General features: G+C 44.9%; 1 protein-coding gene across 1 annotated transcript; it reads right to left on the reverse strand.

Moving 5' to 3' along the window:
* Positions 1 to 23714: 23714 nt before the first annotated feature.
* On the reverse strand, positions 23715 to 24407 carry LOC146839450 (E3 SUMO-protein ligase KIAA1586-like). Its single transcript, XM_085650805.1, has one exon. It carries the CDS (start codon positions 24405 to 24407, stop codon positions 23715 to 23717), a length of 693 nt encoding a protein of 230 aa, XP_085506931.1.
* Between the last annotated feature and the right edge of the window lie 2400 nt (positions 24408 to 26807).

Here is a 26807-nt window from a genome sequence, read left to right on the forward strand (position 1 = left end):
TTTCTCCACGTTGTACCTCTGTAAGTTTTTGGTGCTGCTTCAGATTACCGATTTCTCGTAAATCTGGGGCAGTGTCAAAAAACCATGGATGTTGCTGGGAACGCCCCCAGCAACACGCATTGCACGCAGAAAACTGAGTTAAAGGGGAACATATTTACGAGGCAGCATTAAGCCAAAAAAAGTGGCTTAGTGCTGCCTCGTAAATAAAAATCCTGCACCACGGAACATCACAAAAAGAGACATTGCGGCAGCGCAAGGGGCCTCATAAATGAGGCCCGTAATGTACAAAAGAAAAGTGAAGTATAAAATGTAAACTTTAATTTGGCATTAACAAATAAATAAGACCACACCAAGTGGTTAACATGGTTAAGAAAATATTGTTAAATAAACACAAATATGTTAAAGTGGCAAAGCTTGGTTTCCACTCTTTATATTGGAACAATAATATTTAACGAGTAACAGTAATTTATAAAATGTAAACTTTTAAGCAGCCTCGGCAAATAAAGACGACACACACAGAAAAATAACTATGCAAATCCAAAAGACGGAAAAATGAAAAGTGCTCAAATCTTTTTGAGGAATTCAAAAAGCTTATAACAGCAACTGATTGCGATTTGTAAAGCACTAGGAAAATGCTGAAAATGTGTCATTGTGATGTAGCTGTATGAGTCAAACCCCTCCAAAAAGGTTATTGGGTGTCAACCATGTTCACTTTTTGTACAGAAATTTTGCACGGCGATCTTTAAGAGTGACAAACTTCTCTATAGTACGCTTATTAAATTCTGGAATGTCTCTGATAAGTTCCTGTTCCATAGACAACATGGCCAATGCATTCAGACGAGTCTCTATCATAGTGTTCCTTAAGAATGTTTTTATTCTCTTTAGAGTTGAAAAACACCTCTCGGCCTCTGCTGTGGTCATGGGTGTGGTGATCAGAATCTTCAACAGATTCATAGTCTCTGAAAATGGTTCTTGTAAATTGTTTTCAACAAATAAACCGAATAAGGGAATGGCACCACTAGCTCCTCGAAATTCATGCCTCCCATATATGATTGATAGTTCAGAGTTCAATTTTTCTTTGTTTAGCATGGGATATGCCTTTATAGTTTCATTGAGTATTTGATTTGGAAAAGATTTGTCATATTTTTCAAAGTGGTCACTTTGGAGTAAAGTAGCACTGACAAGATGTTTGGTAAATTCAAAGCGTTCTTTGGCGTGGACAATGATAGTATCACAAACTTCTTTGGCAACTTGGACCAAGACCTTTATATCAGTTCTGTGGCTTGAAAACACAGAATCCACCGGCAATCTAGCATCAAGATTGTCAACAGATGCCCTTACATGGGTGATGTGGGTGACAAAATCTGTTGTTTTTGTTTGCACATATAAGGCATCTATGGCCTTCTTTTGTAGCTGGTTATACAAAATGTCCACATGGGGCATTATGTCATGAAATAAAAAAAGGAAGAAAAGAAACTCTCTGTCTTCCAATGTTCTGATGAATCCATGGGCCTCGCGTACAGCAACTGATTGAAAATGACCGCTACTTTCAATGGCCCTAAAGCATTTTTTCAAGTCTTCTCTGTACACATAGATCATATTGACAGTGCGTATGTGGAAATTCCAGCGAGTTGGAGCCCCTCTTGGGAGTCTTCTAGAAACGATGTCTTGGAGAACTTCAGATCTTTTTGGAGATCGTGAGAAAAAAGCAGGAAAGCCACCGAGAATAGCAAAAAAAATTTTTACTTTTGAGATCCTTGATACTGCTTGCCCCATAATCAAATTAAGTTGATGAGCATAGCAATGCACATAATGTGCATTGGGGTAAACATCTCAAACTTTTTTCTGGACTCCCCCAGAGCTGCCACTCATCACACTAGCTCCATCATAGCTTTGAGCAATGACTTTTTTTTGTCACTGGTCTCTGGGAAAATATTATTAAGTTCCTGAAGCACAGTTGTGGCAATTGTATGAGCAGATGAATCTTTTAGTTGATTAAAACAATAGAATCTCTCAACAACTTTATTGCTGGCATTAATGTAGCGGAAAACCAGTACGGACTGAGTCTGTGTGGATACATCAGTAGTATCATCCGCCTGAGTAGCCACAAATTCAGAGCTTCGTAGCTGCTGTATTATGACGTCTCTTGTTACTTCCAACATACAGTCCAGGAGTTCGTTCTGGATGGTTTTGGAAGTGCCTTTAAAAACTGTTGCTGATTTTAAGTGAGTGTCCATTGCACTGTCTAAGCTGGCAACAAAATCAACTAGGCCTCTAAAGATTCCTTTATTTGGAGAGCCTTCCTGCTCTTTGAGACCACGTAATGCCAGTTCAAAAGCACCACAAAAAAGCACACAGTCAATCAATTTAGATAAAATGTACCTGTTTTTATCAACTTCTAGGTTATGATTCCTTATTCCAATGCCATAGCCGTCATCCAGCTGTGAAGCAATATTCATTCTTCCAAACATGGGAAGCTTTATTGAGCTATCTAGATGAGATTTACATGATTCGTGCTTCTTTATTTTTTCAGAGAGATGCTTCAAATCCGTAACTCCTGTTTTTGTCCATGGTACTTCACCACCAAACAGTAAGCAGGGAAAGCAGAACAGCGAATTTTTAGTAGTGCTAGCAGTAAGCCACATTTTCTTTGTATACCATGTAGTAGTGAATTTTCTAGTGTAATCTTTTCCACGATCTTTTGTAGACTGTTCAAGCTTGATTTCAGGCTTATCTGGTCCTAAAGTTTTGATCTGCATTTTCTCTTCTTCTTTCAGCCTAAAAAATGGTGTGAGGAGTAGCTGGTCAACTGTATTCATTTTGTATAACATAAAATGATCTAGTGATCCAAGTGGTGTGATGGAGTAGGGCAGTGCTTTGAGTCTTTTAGTGATGCTGGCTGGCCTTTCTGCCAGTTACTGGGTCAATCGATGGCCCCTGTGAATAAGTAAAAAGTAGCTGTAAACTTGGACACTAGATGGGATGCATCATAATCACATGTCAAGCGCACCCACATATAATCATGTTTCATGCAAACACGTTTGTTAGAAATGTAAACCATGTTAATGCATTTACATGCCATATATAAGCAATTATCTAGACGATGAACAAAATAACATAGGAAATAGACATGACGTTTGGAATTACTCATCTGAACAAACCTGTGTTTACATTCATATTGTTTTAGTTGTGGTTTAAACTAATGCTTCATTTTAGTTTGATAATTTGCATTAGCAGAATTATAATGTAGTTGTGCTAAACTCAATTTATGTAACATGAATGCTTGAAATACATTCTTATGTTGCCTCAAGTTGTAGGCCTGAAATACCAGTCCTTGGTAGTTCTCTTTCTGAATTAACGTTAAATTTCAGGTGCACTGTGATTTTATACTATCTCATGTTTTCTTTGCAGGTGGAGAAGCTTTCTCGTAGGAATAGTAATGTTTTTGTTATAGCAGCTAGTCAAGGAAAGGAGAGGTTAGAATGCTGTAAGGTGATATCGGACAATACTCGGGAGTCAGTTTCGCACATAAAAAGGCATGGGAAACAAGGGCAAAATAAATGTTGCCGAAGAGCAACCTGGAGAACACCATGGAAAAGTCCATCCTAGGCTGTGTGACCATCATTGGAGTACGTGAATGAAGGGAATTATGGGAAAGAGTTTTTTTTTCCTCTGTACCTTATTGTACTGAGGTTTATGTCCTACTGTTTTTGGCTTTGTAATAAATCTAACTAACCTGTTCCAGTTGTCTGTGAGTTATTAAGTATTGAGGTGTGTTACCTTGAATTGGTTTATTGACTCAATTGATTTTCTTCCCATCACACGTTCATGCTGCTTAAAAGATTTATCAGTTGGCGTTTCTAGAAAGATCCAGTACAAATGGGCCCTGCCCTTTCACTACCATGAGGCTTACAGTATCTCTGCTAGATACAAATGATAGCCAGCAAGTAGTTAATATGAAGTAAAGACAATGCAGCTAGAAATCCTGACTTGAAACAGCAGCGCCATAGACAGACCCAATCTCCAAGATCCAGCCCTCTCACATGGTGAAGACATTTTCTGAGTTGGCAGGTCTGAGTGACGTTCCACTTCATTGGTATGCATACTCTGTAAGGGTTAGTGTTTCGGCATTGGAAGCGATTAACTGCAAGTGCGTGTGATGACAGCAATAAATCTCACTCCTGAGTCAGGCCAGACCCCCTGATAATGTTCTGTACTGGGAACCGAAGCACACGAGTACCATCCAACCCTCATATGTCCACTACACAGTTCCCAGGCATGCGGCGGGTATGACCTTTGGCCTTTAATCTGTCACCAATCACTTCATCCTCTACCTCCCTCCCTTCTGTTGATTTACCCCCCCACTGCTTTACCCTCCAATTTTGGTTGTTCCAAAAAACACATTAGGTCAATTGTCAAAGCAAATTATCCTATAAATAATCACAATAAGTTGCTAAACCTCTGTAAAGCAAGCTTGCTCACGGCTCCTTTTAATTCAAAAATAAAAGTAGCACCTCCTGTGTTTCTCCAGTAGTGTGGGTTAAGCAGTTGGTTAGTGGTCAGGGTGAACCCAAAAAGGAATTCTGAGCTCTGTGCAGTGTGCTTTACTGAAAGACCTGTGAATGAATGAGCACCTCACACCCTTTTGACATACACAAAACACTTATTTATATAGTAAATATTCTGCAAATCGCCTAATGTTGATCCCCAAAGATGTCTTTCCTTGAGATCAGAAATAGGGAACGAGACCTTAAAAAAAAATCTGTGTGTAGGTTGATTGATGGGGGATATTAGCAAGCCAAAGAATACATACCTCACACTAGAGTTGTTGTCACAGTAAGTCAAATCACAACACTCCCACACACTCTGATGGATTTTCCAGCCAAACCTAACTAAGGTACACACTTTGCTGCATATTAGATATGCAAATAAATATATGTATACATTTGGATTTGATCATATGTAAGCCACACATTCACGTCTATTTTACCCTTTGAAGCACGGAATATTTTAGGCAATCGTGAGCCTATATTTAAAAATCAATGCACAATAGCAGACATGCCTACCCTCCCGATTCAGGCGTGAGACTACCGATTTCAAGGCTAGTCTCCCGCCTCCCGATTCCTGCAAGCAAAAACCCGATTCCTTGGGGGCACAACACTTGCATCACCCTCTCGCTTCCTGCCATTGCGCTCCATGCTTCTGAAATGTAAGAAAAAAGTGCATTCGCGTTTCAAATGTCCAGTCCTGCAGCAGCACACTTCCAAAGCCCATACATGACAGTAACCCGATTCAAGGCCCAATCAGTAATGGCATTAATTGTTACGCGTGCCATTTCGTTTTTAAACTGTTCTGCACCTGTCAAATAATTGGCCTCTTTCTGCTTATTTGGAGTCGAGTGAAGATATGAGGAGCGCTTGCCTTGGCTTTGAGGAAAGCTATTTACGTTGTGTTAACCTTGTAGCCAGCCGTATTAAAGAATGTCGATACTGTTGGTCCATTGGTGTGTTGCAAGCAGTGCTAGAGGAGGGCCAAACTCATACATGTACAACGTTCTCAGTGATTGTGAAGTGTTCTATCATTTGGCTCTGCTCTGTGACATTCACAGGTATGTGTGTTGTGGGTAGTGATTTTAGGGACAGCTAAGTAAAGGAGATGGGTCAACAGCATTCCTCTAGACTCAAGTTTGCTGTCTATGAGACAGGTGGATGTACTGAGATCACTTAGCACCAATTTAGAGTTGGGTGAGCAGGGCACTCTGTTGCAAATGTGATGGAGTACCCTACCCACCAGACCTTCAATCCGTCCGCCTCATTTACAGTCGTATTCTGTCCATAGAGGCCCGGTTGGTGCTGTTAACGGAATAGTTTCTCTGATGAACCCGAAGGAGTAGGAGCGAGAGTGGAAGAACATTGCACTCCCCGCCCTATTTAGGATGGATGGTGTACTGATTTTATTTCCAGTTTGTCACAACCAGGAAAAACCTGAATGTGTGGAATGGGAAATAAGCCAAAATTACCCCTATACCATGGGAGAAAACTCACAGGGTATGTTCATTCGTTTTTTTGATGTTTCAAAAGCAAATTTGAACATTGATAGTTTGTCTTTGAAAAGCAGAACATTAAAAATGTTTGAGGACTGTCCACCATGGTTGACGGTACCGTCTGTCAAACTTTTCCCGCATTGACAATGAACCACCAATTTAGGAGTTGTCGATGGGGCTTGAGTACAATTCTAAATGTGGTCAACGGAGGTCCCTCGGAATAGCAGAGGTATTCCCCTTCGCCATCGCAATGGAGTAAACTTTTTATGCACATATACGTATTTGTCTGCGTGTGTTTGTGCTTGCGTGCATTTGCATTATCGTAGCTATGAGTGGTGTGTGTTCCTGGTGTGAACTATCACCAGTTTTGTGTACAAAGGATATAAGAAGACAGAGATCAACAATGAAACTATCAATCACGTTATACTATACGAAACCATATTGGCACTGAACCAAACTACATGGCATTAAATACAACTACACAATCCAATATCTCCCATCATACCACGTCCCCTACTCTACCCTACACACATCACCATAACACATCATACTCACATCTCATCCTAGGCTAGCACTACGCGACCACGTATGTGATGTACCCTCTTGGCATCACCAAGCAAATTACACTGTAGCAAAAACTACACAACCAGTCACATGTTCCTCTAAACAAGGATCCTAACTGAAACTCATGGCTGTCCCTAATGTCTAACATCAAGACATCGTGCTCCCAGTCAAGGGCTTTTATTTTACAAAGAATTCTAGATGTTTTAGGCAGGGCCACTGGCAAAATGTGATTGTGAGCTGTGGGCTTTCTTGCAAATATCCCACTCTCTGCTGCATAATTTGCAGATTCCACCAAACAAACGTTTTTAGCTCAAAGCATCAAAAGTTACAAAAAATTATGTACCTCACATGGTGCAGCTCAGCGACAGACACTTTGCAAAAGTTAAGTGTGGCAGATACATTCGGGGCACATATAAATGTTTGCTTGAGTTGCCTGGCATTCATTTTTAGGGCTCACCGACCAGACAGTGTGAGCTTACTAGTTGCAACAGACCTATTGTGGACTTACCAAGAACTTATTATGTGCTTATTGTTGTCCGAATGAACAGCTTTATTGTAGCCCTTATATGTTTGCTTAATATTCAACGGCTTTCCTTGTCCCATCTTGGTCATTCTGCGTTTGTCCCTTCCCTGCAGCATAGCCTCTTTGACATCCTTTTCATTGCCAGGCTTGTATTCGCTCACTGCTCACTTTTGGTTATGCACTTCATGAGAGTGCATGTGTTTTCCAGCTTTCTCCCTTTTGCACTTCTCTCCCAGCCAAATACCGCCGTGTTGCTCTCAACCTAGTATATTGCCTTTCCCTCCTCCCTCAACCTGCTTTTCTTTTTTTTGTTTCCCCCACCGCACTCGGTACCCATTGCTTACCCTACACCTCGTAATCCACCTGCTCCTCTGTAACCATTCTGTTCTTTTTTTTAATATTAATTTATTTTTGTAGCGCACAGCAGTAAGTTGCAGCTGGCCCACCCGCCTTACAGAAAGCGCTTTCGCACTGCATCTAGTTAATTCTCTTAAGTTAGTGATTCTTCTTGGACCAATAAATTAAAAGAACTGGTGCATTGTCCATTTGTAGGCACGTGTATGCGTGATGACGCATGTGTGTGCAACAGTCAGCCCCCAATCTCCCGATTTTTTTTTTTTTTAATCTCCCACTTTGCTCTTCGGAAATGTTGGCATGTATGCCACACACACCAGATGCCCTCCGTTGCCTGGGATCAATCCCAGCTTCCGCACTTGACCAAACTGTGTAATCTTGGGTCATTGTTTTATTTCACTTTGCTGATGGCATTGTTCTCAGGGGAGGGGGGCATGAATCATGTTTCCAAATTCATGCTTGAAAACTTAATTAAAAAACATAAAATGCAACTCACTTTTATAATCTCATGTACCATGGCGAAACGCTTCTTCTGCGGTTAATAATGCTTTGTAAAGTAAACTGAGGCCTGGTGCTGCTGCTCAACCAGGGGCCGCACGGGAAGGTCCCCGGCCTACTTTGAGTATCACTGGTTGAGAGTAATTAAGAAACTAGAAAATTCAGAAAAACAGTGGAGATATCGTGAGTGAGTAAGGAAACCCAAACACGTCATTTTCCCTACATCAACAGAACTCTCTTCTGACAGCGCAATCAAATTGAGTATGTTCGGAGTATTGCAGTTATATGAGCTAAAAAAAAAAAATCACCGTCACATACAAGCATGTACACATCGCAAATAAATTATAACAGCTGCCAGGAACGACTCAGACAATGTCCTGCTGCACAAGCTAAAAGGAAAGGTAGCAGTTGCACAATAAATGAAACTCTGAGAAATTGGTGCTTTCACGCCAGACAGGTAAAACGCATACCACAAATCAGAGTGACTAAAGTCACAACAGAGAGTGACAAACAACTGCCCTCGCACTCTCGACTCTCGGAGCAAGGGAGAGTGCTTCTCACTGAAAAGCCCCGAAGCCAGAGGGGAGGAGGCCGGAGGCCGAGGGCCTGGTGAGAGGCTGGTGGGGCAGGGGCCGCGGGTCGGATACAGACACAGACTTGGTGTCAGGGCCACTGATATTTTTTTACCACCCTCCCCCACTCTAGCAATGGGGCACAGAAAGCATATGTAAGTCAAAGTGATCGGTCACCCCGACCCCGATGGTGGGGCAGGCCATCTTGTCCAAGTCTTTGACCTGCACTAGAACTCATCAACTCACGACTTAAATTCCTCGAGTGGAGTCAAGTGGCTGCACAGTACTTCAGGTGAGGTCTGTCTGAGAGGTTCGTTCATCATTGTACGGCCATACTCGCTTCTCACTTTCACTTTCACTTAGTTTCAAGACTTACCCCCGTGTTTTACCGACGACGACGACACGACGTGAGGATGACATGCTCGACCTGGCTGGCTCGATCGATGTTCTGACTTCCTTCTCAAGCCGGGATCCTCGTCGGACTCGGGCTCCTCCTCGTCGCGTCGACTAGTCGACCACGCCCCTTTGAGAGACCCGTCAGTTTTTTCATCCCACTTAAACCCCGGAACGTCCAGGCCTGCTCAGTCAGGGGCGAAGTTATTCACCATAGTGCATCAAGTACCGTGGCCCAGGGGGTGGGGGGCAGATATGTTAGGAGCCCACTGCATCCATAGTCTGTCCGTCTTTCTTTTATTATGAATGGCGGGCCCATTCACCTAGCACCAGGGTCCATGGCACCCTTGCTATACTACCATGCTCGAGGGACATAAATGGACAGAAGTGAAAGTGAAACTTACTCGTCGAAGGGGTGAGTCCGGGGGTGCCCCCTCCTTCACCACTGTGTGCCCTAGCCATTGTCAGGTGAAAGGTCAGCACAGACTCGATGTATCGAGAGAGATTAGAAAATCCAATGTTCAATGTCAACCCCTCAGAGCTTCTCCCGTCTCTACATTGCTCTCTCCGTTGATTACGGAACCCACTGTAGTGCTTTGAAGCGCCCCTAGGGCGTAAGCGCTCTACAAGCAGCCATGGAGCACGACTGTATCGTCCGTTCGCCTCACAGGGCATTAAAAAGATTGTGTGGCCTTAGCTGCTAGCCAACGACGTGACAACGTTTGACACTGACTTGCTTTTAGAAAAACAGTGTATTTCTAAAACTATTTCCAGGAATAGGCTCGGGGAAGTTACACCTTTCTTACCGCAGATAAATTCAGAGTACTAAAGCCACGAATTACTTGCCAAATGTCACCGGAAGTCACAGTGAGACAAAATAGAAACACGTGCCCCGTTTTCCAATAAGTTTAGTACCCTGCTTCTTCTGTAAAAACTTATTTCACAGAACTCGGTAGCCTACGGTCGCAGGCTCTCCCTGCCTCTGGTTAGCGTTGAGGGTTTTTAACTTGAGAATACGACTGTTCATTAATTTGCTTCCTTCGCCCCGCCCCCTCCTCCAGAGTACACAGAGTAGATCGAAAACAGTTCCTGATGGCCTATGACCTACGCCGGGATACTGCTGCTCGTGTAAAGCGCCTTCGTGCGCACACTCGACCCGAAGGGCCTTCGGCTTCGGGTCGGGTGTGCGCTATATAAAACTGAAAAAAAGGGCAAAAATATCCACTCACTCCAGTCCCGCTACCTCCCCCTCTCTCTCTCTTCTAAAGCACCCTCGGTGTCTGCTGCAATTACCTGTAAAGTGCCAGAGACGATAGCCGCGGTTTCTGCCTCCAAGATTCGGCTCCACCGGCCCACCTGAGAAATGCCCGATCGAATAAACGGGCAGGCCTGACTTCTCAATGCAATAGGTATCGAGAGAAAAAAAGTATCCAGAAGAGAATTTGGGCCCTCAGGGAAACCCTAGTAGTCGTTACCAAGAGAAGACTGAGACTCCCAAGAGGACTGCAGCAGTGAGCGTGGCAATACCAATGAGAGCACAAGCCCAAACTGGCTCCTCCCCCAGACCCCAGCAAACCAATCACTGAACAACAACAACTGTTGCTGGGTCTGGTGGAGGAGACAACAAAGGCCACTGCCACACCCCCACAAACTCTAAGCCTGCCGGAATGCTCCACCCTCGGCCATTGGAATTAATGGAGGGCCTCCAGCTCCGCCCTGGGCCAAGGGAATAACGCACAAAATCGAAATGCTATTCTGGTAGTTAGCAATAGGCTGCACCCACCAGTGTGTCGTCACTGCCCTGCTTTCTGGCTCTAGGTCGAAGAAATCTTCGCCCAGCCAAAAGCATGTGCAGACACTGCAGAGCAAAGGCCATACCCCCACACCCCCCTAAAGAAAACCCCAATTTTGTACATGTTTGTTCACTGAGCACTAGCAGCCAGCACAATTTATTCCTAGCTGCTCAGTTTTTTTCAACAGGCATTTTTTTTGTCCCCCAGGGTGGGAGGGCGACGCCCATCTCGCCCCTATGCACCAGCCTCCCCTGTTGGCCATTCTTGCTTCTGAAAACGCCAGTATGTCATTGCACTGATGTCTTTTTGTGGGATAGGGTGCATTACATATTTCTTGAACTCTTCTTCTACAACATTCATTACATCATCAGAAGCTCCAACCAACATGAATAAATCTTTGTAATCCTTGAAATCCTGACTAAACTGAACTTTCTTGAATGGGTCCAGGATTGTAACCAATTTCCAAAAAGAGCTGTAACTCATTTGCCCAGTTACGTTACGGGCAAGGACAGCATCCCACTTGTTTTTCAGTGCATCTTTAAAAGTCATCATCTCTTTTGTTAAGGCATTTGCTTTTTTGGGTGGTAACATTTGCAATAGACTGGCGATCATTGGGTCTTGTGTATAGTCTTGCTCCAATGCCACAGCCATGTCAACCTCTGTGGCTGAATATATTTGGTGGGCATGTGTTTCTTCTGACTCAAGCTTCTTCTGAATGTTGATGATACCAGTGAGAGTTTTAACAATGAAAGGCATCTTCACATAGAAAGATTGGTGGTTTGCACTGTTGGGGCCTAGAAGTTTACGTAGGTGATCAATTTTGGATCCAGTGGCTTCTTCATTGTTTACAAAAGCTAGGAAGTAGTGCCATATTTCCAAAAGTCTTACTGCTCCCTCGTACCAGCTGAACCATCGGATCACAACAACCGCCCTTGGATATGTCATTCTCCCGTCTACATTTCCTTGAGAATAAATGCGTTTTAAGTTTCGCGCATACTTAAATACTGCTCCAGCCTTTATAACAAAATCATACATGTCCAGGTTCTCAGGCTGAGACAGAGCATAGGAAACAGCAGCATGTATAAGGTGACATGGATCTTTTACATGGATGGTATTAATCCTCTGAGCAGCGCGCAAATCAGTTACTGCCTTTGTCATATAGGATGCAGAATCAGAACATATTGCAACAAGATCATGCCATGATTTACCCAACTTTTGAAGCACACTGTATACAATTAAGGCAATTTTAGCAGAATTGCACTCATCAGATAGAGTGATGTCAACTAAGGCTGAGCGTCAACCCTTTTCTTCATCATCACAGTAATATGTGACCAATGTTCCAATGGCTGGGTCACCATGCACCTCTGTGGTTTCATCAATTGTTAAAGAGATAGGGACATTTGCTACAGCTTGACGTATGTTTCCAAGCTGTGCTTCAAACACTGCGGGGAGATATTTTTCGTACATTTGGCTGGATTTGCACACTGTCCTTGCTGCAGGGCACAGCTGCCTAATCAGCTCTCCAATTGGACCATCAGATGGGTGAAGTGGAACACCACCTCCACACAGAGCTTTCACAAACTTGTGTGGGATATCCGCAGCCTCTTCAATAGTTGTGCATTGCTCCATGGTCATTTGCTCCATGCGGGCCTTCTGTACGACCGGAGACGAACGTCTCTCGCGGGTTTTGCTGCTCAGGTGGGCTTTGATATTATCCGCTGCCCTGCTTTCAATGTCGACAGTTGTTCGGCATGACTTGCAGGTGAACATTTTCATCCCTTTAAGGGATACGGCTTCAAATTCAGCATACTCCTGTACGTAATCGTCAATGTCCTTGCGTTTGCAGCCCATCTCTATAAATGTAAGGATTCAACAATTAAGCAGCCATTTGGTTTGATGTTTAAAATACTGTATGTGACTAGGGCAAAACACTCAGCCATTATCTGCGCTGCGGAATTAGGTATGTAGGAATTTTACCCGGAAGACATTCAAATCCATCAATGTTTCTCGTTGATCTTAGCTTGTACATTTTTTGTTGCAAATAATTTCTTCTTTATCAAAATACGTCCAAGCCTTTCACGATAACCAATTAGTTTTCAAGTTTTCGAGGAGCAGAGAGAAGCCAGCTCAATACAAGTGCAGATGCCAATATTATGTTCATATATACCAATGGTTTCTTCACACACTCACTCAATAAGTTGATTTATAGAGCTCAGCTAATCACCCGAGATGGTGCCTAGGCACTTGCAGGGTCCAAGAGACTCATGTAAATAGCCAGGTCTTTAAGAACATTTTGAAATTCCAGAATAGATGGGGCGGTCTGGAGCTGGAGTGGGAGGTTGTTCCAGGTCTTCGCTGTGAGATAGGAGTAGGAGTATCCTCCGCTCATGCTTCTACTGATGCGGGGAGTGTGGGCGAGCGAGATGGAGGCGATGTTGACGTGCTACGTAATCTGCCCTTTGCAATCTTTTTTTATATTGGTAATCAATCTGGCATATCACAAAACAAATGATGCAAAAGGACATCATGGCCAAACTATGAAGAAGAATAACTTTTGAAATTGGCCCCTTAGGGCAGAAATACTTACAGTAGTGGTTGCCTTATTGTGCCGGATTTCCTCGGAGTTCAAAAAGCGTGATTTAAGGTTTCATATTCTAGTTCTTCCAGTGGGGAGTCAGAGTTGGACCGATGGTGTTTTTTTAACTTGTTTTATGATGTGCTTTTGCTCTGAAGAGTTACCCTCACCGTAGGTGTACACCATACAGACTTAAAACTAGGCGTTTTATCGGCCTGATAAGGATGGAAGGCCGGGTGGGCCCACCGGATTCAAAACTGACAACCTCTTTTTTAAACAGTGTGCTAATAATTACATGGAAGTGCAATGGTAAACGGGGCACCTCAAGGAAGTTTTGAACCCTAAACTTAACAGGCTTACCTTAATAAGTGGTAAACAGGAAGTGATGTCAGGACCTTGCAGCAGCAGGCGAGTCAGGAGAGTGCAACACACTGAAAGCAAGACACACAAAGGCATTACATGGCGGCATTAGCTATTGTTGTTTGCCTGCATTCTGAGTTCAGTGAAAGTTTAAACCTTGGGCTACAAGCAGACAATGAAACACAGCGCTTACATTTACCACCAAGAACAGAAAGTGTTTCTTACTCTTTCTGTGTTTTTCAAGGCAAGTAAAGTTACTTTCTAGTAACTCCATAGTAGTTCCCGAGAGGTACACATAATGTAAATAGGTCAGTGGGTTACTGCTTTTGTCAGAGAGACCCTATTGTCACTTCTGCAGTGATACTGAGAATGTCTCATATAGGAATTGATAGATAGAACTATGGTACCGTCATGCATTTCCCTGCTGTGTCCCCACATTCCAGCACCCTAGAGCTGGTTCCACAATCCCATACTCTGGTGGTCCAGAACCAAAGCATAGGTCCATAATACCAGCTGCCAAGTCTTAGCCTCAGCAAAACAGGCCAATCCCTTCAACATCATCTGCCGACAGAAGACATGGGAAGTAAAGAAATCATTTTTTCCAGTAGGGGACATAACCTTTCTTGGCCCTGCTGTGGGGTCAAGGGTTGGAAGAGCGAGTGGGGGTCTAATTATTTTTGTTGCCCTTGAGTTTTGCAGCTCCATGAAGGATTTGAAGTGTGATTCACTTGTGTTTCAGGGACTTAAATAGCTTGTTGGTAGATCTCTACCCCTGGTATTGATTAATTGGTACAATGCAAAAAGAAGGTTATGAGGGACATCAAACCTCCTTGACTTAAGTGGTGCCATTGATTCATTAACGAGGGGGCCTCGCTCATGGGAAACTTATTTTGGCAGGGGATTTGAATCGTCGTCTGTGTTTAAATTCTTTAAATCCCACTCATAGCTAACCAACCTGCACGACTAAAGAGGGCGCTCGCATGGAGCACACCACTGAAGGTGCTAAACTAAATAGTTTTTTACACACCCTCAACCTGCTTTTTACCTTAGATAAAATGAAAAACCCAGATAAAATGAAAAACCCACACATTTAAAAGGAGGGGTAGCAATCATTGATTGTATTTTTGTTTCAGCTTCCCTGGGAAGGCCCATTCGTTTGTACCCATCCCCTTACGCCACAGCCCTCAAAAGCCTAGCCCTAAACACATAGTCTACTGCCTTAGGCCCACAGTTTGCCCATCCTAGTACACAACAGCCCCGGCAGTTCTAGGCCACAAATTGGGAGCAGAATATTTCAGGCCACCCTTGCACGGGCTACTCTGGGACTCGGCAGCCCTGGGCCCTCTGCAGCACCCATACATCAGCTTCGGCAAACGGGAAGAACAACCAAGTAGGATAACAAGAATGGTGTACATTCGAGCACTCATAACGAAAGAGATAATGAAACTGGTTAAAGTGTAATAGATTTAGGAAGGAAAAGAATCAATGATCAAAACTGGGACAGGTAAGAAAATTAAAAAGCAGAGGACGAGCCTGTGTGTCACTTGAAGCGTGCGTATCACTGTGAAGGTGAGAAGTGGAAGCGAGTGATTGAAGGAAAAGGAACAGCATAGCGGGAACCACAATAGGATGACAGCAGTGGCTTCCAGAGGTGGAATGAGGAAATGAGAAAGGCAAACAATGAACTGAAAAGAGCACAATACATGAAAATATACCATGGTTCTCCAAAGGGACACTCGAGGGAAAATGCTTGACATGAGGCTTCAAAGCTTGCCATTAACGTGATCCTACCCAGAGCTCTACAGGCGCACTGAATGGCCTCAGAGCATCGTCACTGAACGGCCCTTTGCTACCCCTCCCCCCTCCCTTAGCTGGTTCTAAGTTTCCAGCGCTACATACACATGAATGCATCGACTCTCCCTCCTCCGGGGCCCATGTACTAAGATTGCCTCCTGGCGGGGGCAGTACGGGGGGGAGCGGCCCATAGCGGCTGGGACTGCAGGGGGCATTTTCTTTTTTTTTTTTTTTTTTTTTTTTTTTTTTGAAAAACCTTTATTGACGTTTCAATCACTTACACGTATGGGCCTACAACCCCCCGGGGCCGGCCGCTAAGCAATCAGAACAATAAAAGCACATGTAAACACAGGCGGCACCTCGGAGAGCAAAGTCTACAATACAGTATAGTCCGGCAAATGAGCCGCTCAGGTAGGACACCAGGAGAGAAAGGGTTTTTCATTTTATAATAAAACAAAACAGTAGGATCAGGTGCCAAACAGTTTCCCAACAGCGATAAGGGGCAAGAATAAGAGACGCAAGCAGCAAGCAGCAATACATTGAATCAATGGCGCAAACACGGGAAAGTACGGATGGAAAGCAATATCGAAGATAGTTGCGCCTACAGGTCCCCGTACCTAAAGCCCAGCGAACCCCCCGGAAACTGTGGCACACATTAAGAGCAAGCGATTCACAATAAGAGAGGTGTACCGCGCTGATCCCAGAAAAACAAGCAAAAAGAAACAGAGAAGAAAAAGGAGGCCATGGAAAAAGAGATAAAGACTAAAGAGTCCCCTCCCCCATCCCCCCACCCTGCACCTCTGCGAATGAGTATGGCCCCACCCCCCAGCAGTGTGCCTGTCGCCCTGGAACTAGACCCGAAATATAGAAGAGACAGGGAAAAAAGGAGTGAGAAAGAGCCCCCCCAGACGGGGGGGCGGAGGGAATGTAATAAACTGGAGGAGGGCCTTCAAAACATACCCCCGGCTTCTCCCTCCCGCACGGTGGAGTCTCCCCACAGCAAACAATTAGCAGCACCAGGTTGATCATATCAAAAAAGGGGAGGGGGGGAGTGGGGAGCATTATGCACCAACTATGCGAATAACCATGAAAGCACGCAACCATGAGTCTGCCTGTCTACTAGGTGACCACTCCCGAAGGATCAGCCTCAGCCTTGACCGCTCTTTGCGATTCCGCCCATGCCTGCCCCTCGACCCAGCACCATGTCCGATGTCCCAAGGTACCGGAGTGTCCAAAAACAGTCGGGAAGCGACGCACACAGGTGGGGTGGAAGTCTCTGAGCATCAGCACGGACCGCTTCATGGGGGGGCGTCTTTTCCAGTGCCGCCCCAGGATCTGCACTGCACACAAGGTCCAGACAGGTTGAAGCAGTCAAATGAGACACACGTTGCTGGAATCGTCCCAGGGCCGCCGGAGATTGCGCACGGGATAAGGCCACCATCTTCCGCTCAGGTCCAATACCTCCGGAGCAGATCAAGCCCACAGTTAACCGACCACACGGTAGCATACTGTCCGGAGTGTCCGGTTGTACACTAATCGCGGGGGGGGCCGCAACATCTTCCTCCTGTGTGCAGTGTGGAAAGCCACTGTGTACTTGTGGATCAGCATGCCGCCACTGTCCCAACGCTGATACCACACCATCTAGCTTCCTCCCCAGGACCCCGGCGCCGTGAGCCAAGGAGTAATGAAGGGCACCAAGGGCCTCCAGGAGGTCGCCGTACCCCAGAGCAGCCCTCTCCGATCGCTCTGCCACACTCCCGACCGTCACACACCCCCAGTCCCGCTGCGTCCCAGCGGACAGGATGGTAGGCTGCATAGCGACAAAATGGCCGCTGGGAAGGCCCGACTTGTATTGGGGCCAGGACCCCGGGACCAAGCCTCAAGGTCCACGTCGCTGAAGACAGGGATCCTGGGGGAGGAACAGATTCAACCGTTGCGCGGTCACGGGCAATAGTCGTCTCCGCCACGGACCGCTCCCGCAAAAAGCCGGGAGCAGCCCGCAAGGATCAGGCCGAACCAGGGACGGCGTCCGGGCAGCTCACCGTCAAAGGCAGGGGCAAACACCACAGAATCCGAGAATTGCACACCCGGGCATGTCCTCGGTCCGCAGCGCTCAGCAGGGGGGGAGCGACCACAGCAAAATGCAGGCCGAAGGGAGCACCACTCCGGCGGACCGACTCCACCCAGTCACCACAGGCCGCTGTTGTTAAACTGCCGCCCGGCCAAGGCGTCCACTCGAGGTCCCGGCTTCGGGACCGCACGGGCCGCAAAGTTCAATCGCTGATTTCTCCGGCGGTACTGCAGTCAGAAACCTCAGGGTCACACGATCGGTTGCCACTTTCATTTACGAACACGATCTCGTAGCGCAGAATAAGGATCTCATGCAGGATATCCGTGCGGGATGCGGAGGTTCACGGAGCCGGGAATCTACGCTGCCGTCCCGGTCGCCATCTTGGCTCCTCCCCCCCAGGGGGCATTTTCATACTTCGTTCAAGACCTTTCCGATCCCCTGGTGCTGCCGGAGCATAGGGGTTGGGGGGCAGGGGAAATTCACTTACATTACGGTGGCGGGCTGGCGCAGAGCAGGGCACGAGCGGCGGAGCCCTGGAGATCACGAGCGGCGGAGCCCTGGATATCACGAGCGGCGGAGCCCTGGAGATCACGAGCGGCGGAGCCCTGGATATCACGAGCGGCGGAGCCCTGGAGATCGCGAGCGGCGGAGCCCTGGAGATCGCGAGCGGCGGAGCCCTGGAGATCGCGAGCGGCGGAGCCCTGGAGATCAAGAACTCAAGAGAAGGGCCGATGCAGGAACAAAAGCTGATGGTGGCAAACAGGAAGCCTGGTGGTCCGTAGTGCAGGGAAAGAAGGAATACAGTCAGGTAGGCGCCCAAAATAAAGGGCAAAAGTTATGAGGGCGAGGCCGGAGATGTTGGCACGCCCACACACTGACGCTACCATCCCACGATGATTGGCTCAGGGGAACGAGCGTCACTGAAAGACCCTGAGCCAATAGGCCCACATGAGGGCGCTAAAAGACCCTGATTGGATGGGTTTTCAATTAATTTTCAGGGGCGTGGAAAGGAAACTGATGCAGCGGCAGCGTGCCAACATTTACTAGTGTTTTGCCGTTTCTACATATAAATACAGACAAAGGAAATATCGATTTCCGTCTGTATTTATATGTAAAAATACGGAAAAACGGAAAACCGGGAGCCCTAATAATTGATTATCAATTTGGATTCCTAAGTTCCTCACCGACTGACTTGGAGCAGGGCATGGACCGAGGTTTTGGGGCCACCAGTCATCTGACCAGTGCTCATGAGCCTTACCAAAGAGTACTATCTCGGTTTTACTTCCGTTTAATTGTAGGTGGTTGCTGTTCATCTACCTATCTACTTGGGCCATGCAATTCTTGAAACAAGATTTTGTGTCCATGGGGTCGGGACCAAGGGTGATCAGAATCTGAGTATCGTCGGCATATGACACTACATCAAAGCAGTAGGATCTGATCACGCTGGCTAGAGGGGTCATATAAATGTTAAACAACGTAGGGCTCAAGATGGAGCCCTGTGATACTCCCATCTTGACTGGCCTGCTGCATGAAACCAGGTCACCAATCTGTACTGCAGTGACTCAGTCTGTTAGATAACTCTTAAGCCACCTCAGGGCCTTCCCCCTCACACCCATCTCCCAGAGCCGCTGTTCTAGAATGCTTTGGGAGATGGTGTCAAACGCAGCTGATAGGTCTAGCAGGACGAGAATAGATGACTGTCCTCTATCTAATGCTAATCTGATGTTATCTGTAACTTCTACCAGCGCTGTTTCGGTGCTATGGGCAGCCCTGTAGCCTGACTGTGAAGGATCCAATAAACCGTGGCTCTCGAGATGAAATGTGAGCTGTAGGTTCACCAGTGACTCAAGTACCTTCCAGAAGTAGGGGAGCAGCTAGATTGGACGATAGTTGGTTGAAAGTTTGGGGTCCGCAGTGGATTTTTTTAGAAGTGGCCTAACTCTAGCGGCCTTCCATATCTTTGGGACCGTTGATAGTGACAGTAACCTATTAAATAAATTGGTGAGACTGTCAAGAAACACCAGAACAATAGTGGGAAGAAACATGGTGGCACGGGATCCACAGGTGAGCCCGATTTAATTTTTAGGATGGCTCTAGCCACGTCATCAGGATAGCACTGAGAGAATTCCTCAAGAAGGGGAGGTTGTTAGTACTGTTTTTGTAGAAGCCAGACTTGTTTTCTCTTTTTTTTGCTTTGTTTGCAATTTTGAGCCTTTGTGCATTTTGCAACCTCGATGACATACTTCATTCTGTAGTCACGCCTCACACCCGCCCGACCACTCCAGGGAACCATTGTGTATGTGGTGACCCGGATAGCGAGGTGATGCCAGGGCAGCTTTAATGGAGCGAGGCACAAAAACACTAGTCGTTTTTTTTCCTGCTTTCCTTAGTTTTTACCCAATGAGCTAATCATGCATGCAGTCCAGGGGGTTTCATGTCATGACATATGACTCTTTCCCCCATGCTGCGGCTATGCGTCTCATTCCTCGCACAGCTACCGGGAGGTTCTGATTCAGTTTTCTAATGTATGGAGTTACTTAACAGTGAAAGGATTCTGACCAAGGTATTTACTTGATTTATCAGTTTTCTGTGACCGATGGTGGTATAAACTCATGACTAACATCTTATATAGTTGACAAGATTGTAGTAAATAACTTTTTAGCCCAATACAGTTTTACTCATAATCTGCTAACCCTTTAATGTGCTACTAACTGGAGCTCGCAAATTTATGACGTGCACTTTAATTGGAAAATGACTTGTTCACAACAAGCTGTTCATTCATGGCTGCCTTTTAGCCTTCAGCAAAACATGGTTGAAACTGCAGCAGAGTTCAGGCAAAGGGCATCATAATTTTCTATATCAATGTGATTGTAAATGTTTATGTAGGCCCTGTTGGGTCCTGGTAGTACCTGATGATTAAATATTTAAAGGCGTAGGTATTTGGAATTTCTGGTGGGCATCAGAAACGACCTGTCAAAGTCTGCTAGGGACGTGCTTGCGTCATAATTTGGTGCTATGCAAAAACAGAAGTTCGGAAAGTTGTAACATTCAAAAAGTTCATATCTGAAAAAGACAGTGATACCCTAATACATGCCACATCCACCCAGATTATATTTAACTAGAAGCCCACAAGCTAATTCACCACCGACCCACCGCGTGCCTTACCTACAACATCATTCCTTGGTAAAAGAAAACTGTCCAATTTACCATGATTTTGTGGGTGTGACTTTCTTTAGGCCGATTTCCACCTTTAAAACAGCTAAAATGCCTGCCTCAAAGATTATCTGAATGGGGCGTGTCCGCCATTGCACTGAACATGTGCCTACCCTGCATAAAAATGTTACTCTCTATTTATTTCAATTAAATCCCCCCCCCCCCCTGGCCCCACCCCCCTCAAACCCACTCAATCTCGCCCTCCTTGAAGACACAAATGACAGAAAGGTATGCCACTGCACGGGACAGGTAACACTATTTTCAAAAGTACCCGCTTAAGAAGAGCTCATCTCAAAAATGTTTGCTCCAAAAAGTTTAATCAAACAATGACTCCCCTCAAAAGTATTTATTAAATTTGCAATAGATTTTCCACTGTGCTGTTCTTGCTAGCTATGTTCACAGTTCAGTTTCATGGTGCGGGATACTCACATACTCTATTTTATAGCACAATTGCGGTGTCACTATTGGTTGATGTAAAGACAAAGAAAGCTAACTTCGCACCTTGTAACGAAGAATGCTCAGAATCCTGGCATTTACAGCTTTGTATGAAAACAGACAAAAAACATTACAAAGAGGCAATATACGAAAATAAAATCACCGAAAGTGATACAGTTTTCTCTGGAGTGACAAACTATTAAATACACATATGAACTTATTTTGGCAGAAATATTGGGGTATGGATGAGGATTAATATTAGGGCTATAATTATGGTTTGGGCAGTTTGACGGATTAAACGTTTTGCTTGAGTTTTGGTAACATTTAGAGTTACAACAGAGGATCAGGTTAAGAATAGGAATAGTATATTATGTGGTTATAGATTTAAGGAAAGGACTATGGAAAAGTCAAGGAAAAGGGTTAAGTTAATGGGATATGCTTAAGGTTAGGGACAGTTTGGATGAGTTCCGTGTTTTGGGAAAGGGTATGTTTAGGATTAAGGCTTGGGTTAAGGTCAGTTTATGTTTAGGGCAGTGCTTAAATTGTAAAATATGAAGTGCAGGTGCTAAACTTTTCTTCGGCTCCACCCATTTCCTCCACTGGCTCCACCCACTATATTGGCTCCACCCACATCCTTAACTGGCACTGCTAAAAGTCAGATGTAATACCAATCGATCTGAATTTCAGCAAGGGAGCCTTCCTCATAGTAAGGTTTTGAGAGGAGGTTCCCCTGCCCTGTGAACATTTTGAAAAAGATTAAACCAAAAGTGCTTTTAAAGCAAAATTTTGAAATAAATTAGCTAAAATCACTAATGCATTGAAAAGGGAAAATTCCAGTGCTTTATGAACCGATTTCTGGAAAGGACAATACCATTTTTTAACAGAGTCTAAGAGTTCAAAGATTAAACTTTTACACAGCTTATGTGACAAAAATAAACCCATATGTTCTGAAAACTCTCTGTGGTAGTCGGGGCTCTTAATGGTCAGTGGGCCAAGCCAAAGAAACTCTCAGGGTCACAGGCGAAAGTGTCAGACTCTTTTATTCTCCTGATGTCAGTCAAGGGAGATGCGGAAAGCACTTTAAACGAAAAAATAATCAACAGTTTCCTTCACTGTCTCTGTGTTCTTCCGTGCATTCCAAGGGATGGTCCAGGGGGGGTTTGTCTTGCTTCTTGGTGGTCCGGAGGGGAAAGTAGGGAGAGAAAACAACAAAAGAACCAGGATTTAGTCAGGGCTCTGTAAGCAGTTGTATTTGTGCTACCACCACCTTTGATTCGGGCGTGAGGGGAGTGAGGGAGTTTAGGTCTGGTCTCCCACTAGTGCCTGCCCCTCCCCTTACTACCTCCACCGACCCCACCCGAAAGGTCCCCTGAGAGTCACTCGCCTTGAGCCACGGTCCGTTACACGGACCGCGGCGCTGGGACCCGGGGCGTCTTCTCCTCTCCTCTGCCCACCGGGTTGGTTCGCAATGTATACCCCACTCCTGGGTTCGCCGTCTCTCTTCCCGCCGTCCGCCTCTGTCCCTTCGTCCCGTCGTCGCTTGCCTTTATCTTCCTCACTCTCTCCGTCCTCGCGTCTTCTCTCCCTCTTCTCGCTGGTCTCGTTCTCCGCTTCGCGTTCTTCTCCTCGCGTCCGCCTCTGTGCCTTTTCTTCAGTTTCCGGGTCCGCCCCCAAGGTAGAGCCAGAGACTAGACCGCGTCCTGCTTCCGGAGCAGGATGCAGCGGCTCCGACCAGCCCCACTTCCGGTCCGCTCCGTCGTCTTCCTCACACTCTCTAAACAGATAAACTGAATGAAATCATGCAACACACATGAATGAGGCCGGTTCCTAAATAGTGGAGTATTCCGTTAAAGCTATTACTTTGAAAGAAACAATAAAAAAAAAGATGAATAATAATTGGGCTTGTTGCTATAACTTACTCCCCTGAAGCTGTATCTGCTTTTATTAGACATTCAGAATAGTAAGAAATATGAAACTACTTCTGTATCACGTAGACAAGACAGAGATTAGAAAAGAGGCATGTATTCCAAATCAGACGTTTTAATTAAAGATTTGTACTTTAACACAAAGCGCAGAAAAATGTAATAGCCCCAAAAAAATCCTAGAGTTACCTAGACCAGAAGAATAGGTAGTGTCTGAGCAGTTTGAATCTACGCATTTCAAGTCATACCTACTAGTGCAAAATGACCATAGTGCCATACAAAATATAAATATATAAAGACAAAATAACTAAGAATAAAATACAGATAAATACAAATAAAGACATGTTCTAAAATGAAAAACAAAAAAGCAAGGTAAGTCTTATAAAAACAAAATAAATAAAATGTATAAAATAGAACAATAAATACAACCTCCAAGCAGGAAAGACACATAAATATAACAAAATATGAAACAAATTGAGACCGTCAATAAAGTGTTATAAAAGCAAATAAATAAATAAATAACCTATAAAGTAGAACAAAAATTAAATATCCAAACACAGTAAAGCCTAGCTTTTAAAAAACAGTTGGACTGGGCTAGCAGCATCTATTGTTCCAGAAAAACCCATAAACTGTCTAAATTGCTTGTGCATTCCAAGTCTTCCTCTTTCCTTGCTTGACTCCTAGTGTCATCAGCTGCTCTTTGTCCTTTTGCAAGCCATGACTGAACATAGGGAATGGGGTTGAATTTCTTAAATGGTGGACCAACAAGATTTAAAAACATTAAAGAAGATATTGTTTCAGTCAGTAGTGATGCTCGTGTAGATGTGCATACAAGATTCATTTGAGAAAAGCCCCTCTCACATTCTGCAGTACTGATAGCAATAGTGTGTAAGGCCATCAAAAGCTCCTTGAACTGCCTTTTAATTTCTTTTCCTCCAGATTCCTTATACTCTCTGTACGCACGTATGGTTTCTCGACAGGCAATGTTGAATCTTTTACACAGAGACTCAATATCACCTTCCCCATAGAGAACAGGTAGGGCATCAGGCCAGTACTGTTTGTATAAAACTTTCACTTCGCTAATCAGTGTCTCGTACTCAGCCTTTTTGTCAGGAGAATTAGTACCTCCTGTAGACAACAAACGATGTCTTAGATTTTCTGCAAGGCTACGAAAAAACTGTCCCTGTTCAATGATTTTGTCCGTGGTCTTTTCTTTGTGCAGCATCACACCTTGGAATATATTTTCTTCTATGCCCTTTTTACACTGTGAGAAGTGGTTCCCTTGCCTGTCTACCATTGCCTCAAACACTGCTATTGGCTGACAAATAGCTCGATGAGCATCAATGATTGTAGGCTCACGTTTCTGAAACTCAAGTGATAACTCTGATAACTCCTGAAGAGCATCATTCAATTCATCTAAGTAACAGGCACAATTAATATTTATTTGCAGTTTGCACCAAAGACATTTCTGCAGCAGCGGCACCTCTATTACCATCCATGACTGACTACAAGTACAACCCAAATGGATCTTACTTTGCCTACCCAAATTCAGCCATTTTCCAAATCATACCCCTGCCTGCCCTGCAGCGCTCACTGGAAAGACAAACAGTCTTTAAAGTTTGCCTCACTTTTAAGCTTTGGCTTCCGGTATTACTACAGCAGGGTGAGGTGGCAGTGTGCAGAGTTAGCTACACACTGTGATTCACACAAAGTATTACTTATTCAACACTTGAGCCGGACTGGGAACCCAAAGAAACTCAGGAAAGTTTTGTTAGACCAGCCCCCATACGGTGCATAGAAAGTGAGTGCAGCGAGCCTAACGTCTAGAGGTGTTTGGGGGGGGAATTCCCCCCTCAAGAACATTTTGTTAAAAGACCAAAATGGTGCACAACTCATTTCTCATTACATTTTTAGCTGTATTAACTTTCAGAGCATAGTAACTAGCACCTAGGCCAGAAAGCATGGAAATGTCACACATAAGCACCCAGGCCAGAAAGCATGGAAATGTCACACATAAGCACCCAGGCCAGAAAGCATGGAAATGTCACACATAAGCACCCAGGCCAGAAAGCATGGAAATGTTACACATAAGCACCCAGGCCAGAAAGCATGGAAATGTCACACATAAGCACCCAGGCCAGAAAGCATGGAAATGTCACACATAAGCACCCAGGCCAGAAAGCCTTGAAATGTCACACATAAGTACTCAGACCAGGAACCATGGAAACGTAACACAAAGCCACCCAGCCACAGGCCAGAAAGCATGAAAATGTCAAACAAAGGCACCCCAGCCAGTGGCGATGGAACAATGTTCAGAGTGTGGGTGCTGCCCTCAATGTTACATCACTAAAGAAGTCATACCATTGTTAAAAATCCAAACATCACACTAAGGACAAACATAGCAAATGAATACCGGCGGAGGTGGTGAGTGAGGAGGTGGTTAGGTATGTTGCAGTGGAGCATTTTTAACACCACTACTTGTTGAGTGGCGTTGGAAATATGAACCAAATCTTTCCACAATCTTAAACTCAACAAACCAAAGTGCCTCAACTTCCTGCTCTAAACAGTGCTGTGGTAGAATACGTGCTTAATCGGCTGATGCTTTGGACAGTTGAGTACCTACCAGACATCTCTAGTTGTTAATGATATGCTGCTACGCATACTGCAGCAGCTCTGCCGGCCTCCACCATAAATTAAAGCAAACAATTCTTAGGAAAAATAAATCCGCACGAGCCACTCAAAAAAGCCAGTGGCATGAAGAGTCCACGGGGCTGCCTGTTTTAATCAAATGCTGCAGCTCAGGTGATGCGCAATATAGATTGCTTTGAAGTTCGAATTAAATTCATGGAGAACACTGCCAGGCTGACGCTGACCTACTCCGGTCAGTTGTTTTTGCACATAAAATGTAATGCATATTAAGGCACGGCACAATTACATTACAAATTTACAAGCACAAAACCATGGCACGCCGCTTGCTTAAAGAGCCTTTAAGACTATGGGGTCATTCATTAGATGTGCAAATACTTACTGGTAGGAAAAAAGGCTAACAGTTTATTTAACATCCCGCTTTTCTTTAGAGATATAGATATTTATATATACATACTACATACATATCAAGGAAACTGGAGCTAAAGGTCTTCCAAGGCAGTGCAAGCAGGAACCTCAATCCGTTGCTCTATAGGCCTCTCACTGATCTTTTAATACAAGGACCGAAATATGTGGATTTATACTAAAAAAGCTTGGAACTGCTCAAATGTCAGGCGATGGATGGAGCCAAGGCCGTCACGCATCACCCACAGTTAGTGGTTCTATTTTCCTGTCTGTGCCATCCCCCGATAGCAAGCATTGAGGCTGAGCGAGTAACTTGCAATCTCGCATACATAACTTGGAAGGAAGAGGGGGTAGGGAATGCAATGTTTAGGGCAGGCAAGGCAGGGTAAGGGTTACGTCACGTGATGTGATGTCAGGTCAGAGCAGCATGCCCAGCACCGGCACCCAGAAACCCAGCCATTTGTTGACTTGAGCTTTCGCACCTGTAAAGTGGAAGGTCCCTAACCACCTGTGCAGCTGTTCCATCTCTGCCAGTTTTCCTTTGTCCAGAGCTTCACATGCATTTCCCCTTCTGGCACAGTTTGAGACCCCTGATCCAAAGGATCTCTTCAAACTGCAAATCGTGTGCTCCTCAGGAACACTCAAT

The sequence above is a fragment of the Triturus cristatus genome, chromosome 4_1, assembly GCF_964204655.1.
Source record: "Triturus cristatus chromosome 4_1, aTriCri1.1, whole genome shotgun sequence".
Taxonomy (NCBI): Eukaryota; Metazoa; Chordata; class Amphibia; order Caudata; family Salamandridae; genus Triturus; species Triturus cristatus.